The sequence below is a fragment of the Vigna radiata genome, unplaced genomic scaffold, assembly GCF_000741045.1.
Source record: "Vigna radiata var. radiata cultivar VC1973A unplaced genomic scaffold, Vradiata_ver6 scaffold_228, whole genome shotgun sequence".
In the NCBI taxonomy this organism is placed as follows: Eukaryota; Viridiplantae; Streptophyta; class Magnoliopsida; order Fabales; family Fabaceae; genus Vigna; species Vigna radiata.
In genome coordinates, this window is record NW_014543255.1 from 210,532 (window position 1) to 218,246 (window position 7,715).

Genomic DNA, 7,715 nt, shown 5'->3' on the forward strand with positions numbered 1-7,715 from the left:
TTAGAAGTCAGAATAACGCTGGTTATACTTTTACGGTTAAGTAAAAACATTTTGGTTACATTTTACATAAACTGTTACAAAATTTTATACATTTATTTTATTATTTAAGTTTAAAAGTACTATTTGTTTTTCAATTTTATCAACATATATCTTATCACAAGTTCTACGATAAAATAGTTAAGTTACTATTTTCCTGGCTTCGTATAAGAGAGTTATTAACAAATGACATCCGAGTAAATACTCATCGTTCTGAGGACAATCACACGGATGTAAAACATTTTTAAATTTGCATTCAATATAAAGGAAATTAATTTATAGTTACCTCATCAAGTGATTCATTCAAAATAAGGGATTTGAGTGCATTATAGTAAATTTAAAAAATGAAAGATCAAAAATTGACATTTTAAATTAGAAATTAATTTATTTTATATATTTATATTTTTTACGAATTTTTTATTAAATAGATAGTGTTTGTCTATTCATAATTTAATAAATACACAAACTAAAAGGGTTTTTTCTTCATGAAAACACATGAGTGTCATGTCTATAACTAGTAATAGATTTTAACACTCAGTGATTTTATTACTAGAATTATAATCATAGGGGTTCACGACAATGTCTTGATCAAACATTAGAGGATTATCTTAGTATTTTTTGATCTTCATGTGTAGTCCTTGTGGTGCCACCACTCTTGGAAATTTCGTAAGTGATTTGCTTCCCTCAACTTCTTCCCATCTGAAAAAAAAAAAATACACTTTTAGTCAAGAGGGAAAATAAGCAATTAATTTAAAATAATAAAAATATTTGAACACTAATGTCCTTACTAAGACATAAAAATGCCAACCATTAAAGGAGTGCTTAAAATACCATTAGTATCCAAAAAGGAGATACTAATATGCCCACCATTAGCATCTAACATTGTGTTTGGCCTCCTAATAATAATGTTTAAATGTTTTAAAAACTTTTTATGTATTCCTTTATTGTAATTTTAGTCAAAGTGAATAATACATCTTCTTAATAATAACACTTGCTAATAAAACACTTTTTTTTTCTTGAATATACATTTCTTTATATAAATTTGAACAATCTAATTATTCTTATTTAATATATTTAATTTTGTTGATAAAAAATACACCTACTTAATAACCACTTAATCAATCTTTTGATTTTTCTTATATAATAACTCTAACAAATTTAACATTACAATTGTATCATTGTTTAAAACTAAAGAGAAAAAAAGAAAAAGAAAAAGAACGTTAGGATGGAAAAGAGTAAACTACCTATATCTTTAATAAATAATAATCTAAATTTTTTATCACTAGAAAGAATATATAAAATGAGGATTTTTAGGAAATCCAACCTATTTACAAACTTTATTTAGATACCAGAAAACACTAAAAAAATTAAACAACAATCAATTTTAAAAATTAAAAACATCTAGTTAAAAATTTTACAAATTATTGATATCTAAATTAATCTTTATTATACATAAAAAGTTATAATTAATTTTGTGAATTAGAATTTAAGTTGATTTTTAATATTAATTACAAATTTTTTAACTACATATATATTTTCTTAAAATTTGCTAACATTGTAAATTAGAACATGAGAAGAATTAATCATAATATACCTGTATCTAGTGACAAGATAGTGAATAAAAATACTGATTTTGAACATGCCCCATTCCTTCCCAGGACAAACCCTGCCTCCTGCTCCAAATAGCATGTTGTGACTATGAGTCTCCAACCCTTTCTCCTACATTGCATGCATCATTTTATCTTTATATCATGTGTTGCAATTATTCACATAACAACATTGTAATTCTTTATTATCAAGCAACTTACCAGCCATCTCCTTGGATTAAAAGTAAAAGGTTCTTCATAGAGAATGGGATCAAAGTTACCATCCCTTGTGTAAACATAAAGCCTCCATCCCTTGGGAATCATATAACCTAAAATGTGATTGCCATCAACAAAATGTTACGTGAACTTGAAACTTAACTCAACCCTAAAATATCGATGTGTAAGATGAAGTTTACATTTCACTTATGTATTATAAATTAGTTTTATCATTAATCGGTTAAACTTTCAACACATGTATCAAAGCATTTGACTCAAATTGAAAAACACACCATTCAATTCTATATCTTTAGTAGTCCTCCTCATCACTCCAGCAACAACACTAGCCAATCTCATTGTCTCAAGTATAACCTACACACACAAAACAAAAGTGCTTCAAAATCTCTTAGGTTAATTATCATATCTTTGCTCTGTAATTTTAGTTCATATATGGATATAGAAAAGGCCTACCGCACGAGTTTGGCTCATGCTCTTGTAGTCATCCCAGTTGATCCGTTCTCCATGCAGTTTCTTCTGCAAGATTGCAAAATGCTCATCCTGCATAATGGCTTTTATTAATCAGATACAAAACTAAAATATATATTTGATAAGAAATGAAACTCAACTTAGAAAAATCGGTTCGTAAGTAAAATTTATATTTACTTATATATTATAAATTAATTTTATATTTAGTTAATGAGATTTCCAAAACCATGAATTATTGCTTTTAATATGAAAGAATGATAAACCTATAACTCACCCTTACTGCCTGTAGAATGTCAGGGTTATCACATAGGTATTTGATAGCCATCATTGTAGTAGTTGATACCGTTTCATAGCCTGAGTATAAAATTGTGGTGATTTGCTCCATTATTTCTTCGTCATTTAGCTTGTACTTACCATCCTCATTTCTCACAAGTTGATCAAGAATATCGTTATGAGTAGCTGAAGAAGCTCTTCTCTTGGCTATCAGCTCTCTTAGCATTTTAAGCACTTTTTCCCTAGCCTTCAAACCTCGATAATATTGAGTTCCTGGAATTTTAAATGGCAAGGATATTGTTCCCAATGCCATTTTATCAAATGAGGCTTTGAAGTACTGGATGAAAGAGTTTGGCTCATCTTCCACCACAGCTTTCATGGAAACAAAGAATGACATCTGAAAAGAACAACAAATCAAAGAATACAGACATGCATGGTGAGTGTTTCATGGATTTGACCGTTTTGATTCTTCCTTCCATAGTTTAACATGATTCAAAATAGAACTATAATAACTCAATCTTGTCTCAGAAAAATGGATTAATCAAACAACAGCATATATGGTTTTGAAGGTTTAATCAAACACTTATATGATTGATGCATACCTCAACAGTTTTTTCTTGAATATCAACTATTTTACCATCCCAATTGTCAAGGTAAGAGCTCATGAAGTCATCAACTTCTGTCAAAAGACGATCCTTAACTGCGATTGGACCAATGAGAGATAACAGTGAGCCTCTAATTCGTTTGTGTTCTGCACCATGAACCTCAGAAATGTTAGTCCCTAGGATCTTCCTCATGGAGTCCGGGTAGCCAGGAACCAACCCTTTTGCTTCATTCATGAGTATGTATCTGTTGATTTCAGGATCCGTGCTAATAACAGTAGGAGATCCCAATGCATGAGTTTTGAAGAGACTTCCATATCTGAATGAATGCAAAGGAGACAACTTGGCTTCATCATTACATCAAGTACAAGGAAACAAATTGGGGATAGAAAAAGCATTTTCGTAACTTTTTAAAAAATAACTTTAGACCTAAAATATATGTTTGGTTGATATTTATACATATGTTCTCAAAATAGGTTGGAATCTGGTGGCTAATTCGCTTAGACACGAGTTTGAATTGAATTGGATTGAAAAAAAAAAAAAATTGATATGGATCAACTTTGAGTCTGATTTACTAAGAAACCGACTCACCTGGTGAGTTAGATTGGTTCACTCAGGTTAAATCCATGGTGAGCCACATTGTCTCGTCAACCCACCTAATTTTGTTTTATATACTTACTTTTAAGGATTGTATGTGGAGTTTACGATGATTTTTGACTATATTGTATTTTTTTAATTTTGAATTGTTTCTAAAGCATAAGATAACTTTGAATTCAATTTTATTTAGATTTGAATTAGAAAAAAAATGTTATATTTTTGTTTCGAATTGAAAGAAAAAAATTTATAATTAAGGAAGTTAGTAAGTCAACTCATTTAATCCACAAATTTGTGGTTGTTCCACTGGATATAAATTTTTCAGCTTACTGATAAATAAACCGGATTAGATTCACTCATAGCCAAATTAAAGAAAAAGAAGACCAAGTGGTTCATTTTAATACATTAATTTATACTCCCTAAAATATTTATTTTATTATTCCAAAACATATACATATTAATATATGATTAAATATTAAAGGATGTTTTAATAAAAAATCGATAGGAGATAACATAATAAACTTAAACACCAACAAATACTATTATAATAAATCATATAATCTTAATAATTAAACACTCAATTTTACAAAAACTAGTTTATAAGATAGAAATTTATATCTATTCGGAATCTCTAACATAAATTTTAGAAAATATGTAGAAATGCTTACATATTTTAGCAACTTTTATTTATTCTTAGCAAAAAATATGCATGTACTAAACAAGTCGGTTTTTTGTATTTATCTAAAAAAAAAAGCTTTTTTAATATCATAAATATTTCTTTTGGTTTTTTTCATGTATGTGTCTAATTTATGGTTTTATGTTTTCGAAATTTTCTTAGATAAGTTATATTTTAAAATTATTTATTTGAAGTTTAAACTATCAGTTCTATTTTGTTTTTGTTTTTCATTTTCAGCTTTATTTTTAATTAGATTTGTCCAATTAATGGACGTGTACCAAATGAAAATCATCAGAAAATATTTTCTTAAAAGAAAAAATAAATGGTATATGGGTTATGTTCTGTAAAAAAATTTCCTGAAAAACACTTTTATATGATGGTTAATTTAATTGATGTAATTTTTCTAAACGTTCGAAATATTTATAAAGCACTCGTAACTTTTATCGCAAAGATAAAATATGATAGTTTAATATATAACGAGTCATCCTTTAAAACTTTGATTATATTACTAGTTAGTAAATATAAGGTTTATTCTCTTATAAGCTGCACAAACAAAAATACAAAGGATTAAATATGTTTTAAAAAAATATATATATTTTTGATTTTTAAATTTTCACTTAAAATTAGAATTAATTACTTTTAAATTTTAATTCAATTTAATTTTTTAATTTAAAAAATAAGTGAATTTAATTTTCTTAATCAAATTTTGTTAAATTTATTTAAAATTTCAATAAAATATATTTAAAATTTTAAATAAACTTAATAAAGATTAAAATAATTTAAATTCACATCGTTATAAAAATGAAAGATTAAATTAATCCAAAGTTTTAAAAAAAAATTAATTTTAATTTTTACTTAAAATTAAGAAACTAAAATTATATTTAACGTTTTAATATATAACGTATTATTTTTTAATACCAATTAATATATCAGGTTATTAAAATCTTGTGCGTTGCAAGATAAAAATATTAATTCAACTTATGATGAATAATTATCTTGAAATGCTTCTATTAATACTAATTAATAAATATATTAATAATTATTAAAATCTTGGGCGTTTCACAAATAAATATACTAGTTTAATATATTAAAATAGTAACTTAGTTTTTAAAGTATTAAAAAAAAACTCTTAATTCTTAACTGTTTATTTCTGTCTAAAAGAAAACTGTTTTTATAAATTTTCTCTAGATCTTTCTCAATTAGAAGACAAGGATGATGTTTTGTAAATGTAAAAAATATATCCAAACAGGAGAAATTCTTTTATAAAATTTATATACAACTATAAGAATTAAAAAAAAAATCTTAAAAACAAGATAGAAAAAGTAATCAATATAAAAAAATCAATATGAAGTAAAAAAAAATATTTAAATTTGTATGATATATAATATAGACCGAACTGTTAACACTCAACACCGTTCGATCCATCTACTACATCAATAAATTAGAAATATAAAAGTTAAAGAATAATGTAAAGTTGTTTGTAGAAGATCACCTTAATGTGCCTCCTTTCATGAAATCTGGTCCTTGTGTGAGAAATTTGACAGTCTCCCCAACCAAAGGCCATCCCAATGAGCCTGGAGGCATTCCTTTTCTTGAGTACCTTATGCTGTTCCATTTCAGCACTGCAAAGAATGCAACAATGGTGAAAGCCAGACCATAATAAAACATTGTCAACATCATTATCTTTTCTCTTCTCAATGCTGCAATGCTGCATGTTACAAAGGAGGATTCATCATATATATAATGCTAGCTATTATGGTTAATTAATTACTACATTTGAGGTGGCATAGACTTCCATAATGAAACAAAAATACAATTATGACACCAATTTACAGATAACATTAAATAAAATAATAAAATTCTAATAATGAAAGAGAAACATAAAACAAAAATACGTACCAAATTATGGAATCGGAAATAAACTTTCACATGCATATTAATATAGTATTTATTACAAGAGCCAGGTTTTTAATCATTAATATGTGTATTCTATTTAGTATTAATTGTTACATTTAATTAAATCTTAATTATATTATAAATTTTGGATTTTTTTTTAGCATAACTGTAATAACACAGTCACTATTTTCAATTTTTTCCCAGTTCGCTTGTAAACTTGTTTCTTACATTCTTGAAGAAAGAAAAACAAATCTTTATTATAACACAATCACAAAACTATATAACCTTTACCTACATATCTTCAAACCTAAATGTTTCAATTTGTATAAACTAATTACTTGTAAATCTAATTAATAGAAATTTCAATCAAATAAATAAATTATAAATATTCAAAATAATATAATAAATAGAAATATCGCAGATAAAATAATTGTAATACCAATCAAAGAAGTAGTTCTCCATCCGAAGACTATTTTATCGTATTTTGAATTTAAAGTATTTCCACAATATTTTTATAAATAATATTTTATGATATGATAATTTATTATTACGTTATGTTATATTTTTAAGATGTTATGAAATGTTTTCGAGATATTTACAAATAATTTCTTATCAAATTTTGATATTTTTAAGATACTGTGAAATGTATATAGAAAGACTTAATATTTTATAATACAATAATTTATTATCATATTTTATTATATATTAAAATATTATAATATAATAATTGATTATATGATATTTACAATATATTATTATACTTGATTATATTCAAGTAATATAGCGGTTTAAATATATCTAATAAAATCTTTTTGAATATATATATATATATATATATATATATATATATATATATATATATATTTATTTACTGATGACATAGAAAACCTATAAATAACACAACCAAATACTTATTCAATATTTAATTGATCGATATTCAATTATGAAACATAATTCACACTCTTTATATTTATTATCATTATACATATTTTTATTCTCTTACTTGGAACTTCAAGATTTTGAGATATCTTATACTTTACATCGGAAACACTATGTTAAATTGCGTTAAAAACACTTTCAAAATACAAATTCAAAATATAATTATGTAAAGTCTTAATTAAGTTTTGATTCTGTGATAACTTTGGAATCTTTAAATTAAGTCCTTATTAATATTTTTGTCTATTGAGTCATAATTTTTTCTAAAATTTTTCAATCAAGTCATTCCTATTAGAATGATGTCTTAACTAGGTGATATCACTACAATTGGATGATATGTTTAATATCTTGTCTCATCAACTTACTTAACTTTCGTCATATATAATTTTATAATTTTGTTAGTCTCAATCTTCG

General features: G+C 25.1%; 1 protein-coding gene across 1 annotated transcript; it reads right to left on the reverse strand.

Moving 5' to 3' along the window:
* Positions 1 to 635: 635 nt before the first annotated feature.
* On the reverse strand, positions 636 to 6,137 carry LOC106753400 (cytochrome P450 85A1-like). Its single transcript, XM_014635201.2, has 8 exons — positions 5,962 to 6,137; positions 3,200 to 3,518; positions 2,599 to 2,994; positions 2,310 to 2,396; positions 2,132 to 2,210; positions 1,845 to 1,951; positions 1,631 to 1,755; positions 636 to 735 (listed from the first exon to the last, which is right to left on the reverse strand). Exons 1-8 carry the CDS (start codon positions 6,135 to 6,137, stop codon positions 645 to 647), a joined length of 1,380 nt encoding a protein of 459 aa, XP_014490687.1. The 3' UTR covers positions 636 to 644.
* Between the last annotated feature and the right edge of the window lie 1,578 nt (positions 6,138 to 7,715).

Coding starts and splice junctions, on each gene's coding strand:
- LOC106753400 (XM_014635201.2), bottom strand. CDS start 6,137: ATGTTTTATTATGGTCTGGCTTTCACCATTGTTGCATTCTTTGCAGTG. Junction 3,519..5,961: donor ATGAAAGGAGGCACATTAAG/GTGATCTTCTAC, acceptor GCATTCATTCAG/ATATGGAAGTCTCTTCAAAA. Junction 1,756..1,844: donor TTAATCCAAGGAGATGGCTG/GTAAGTTGCTTG, acceptor CATGCAATGTAG/GAGAAAGGGTTGGAGACTCA.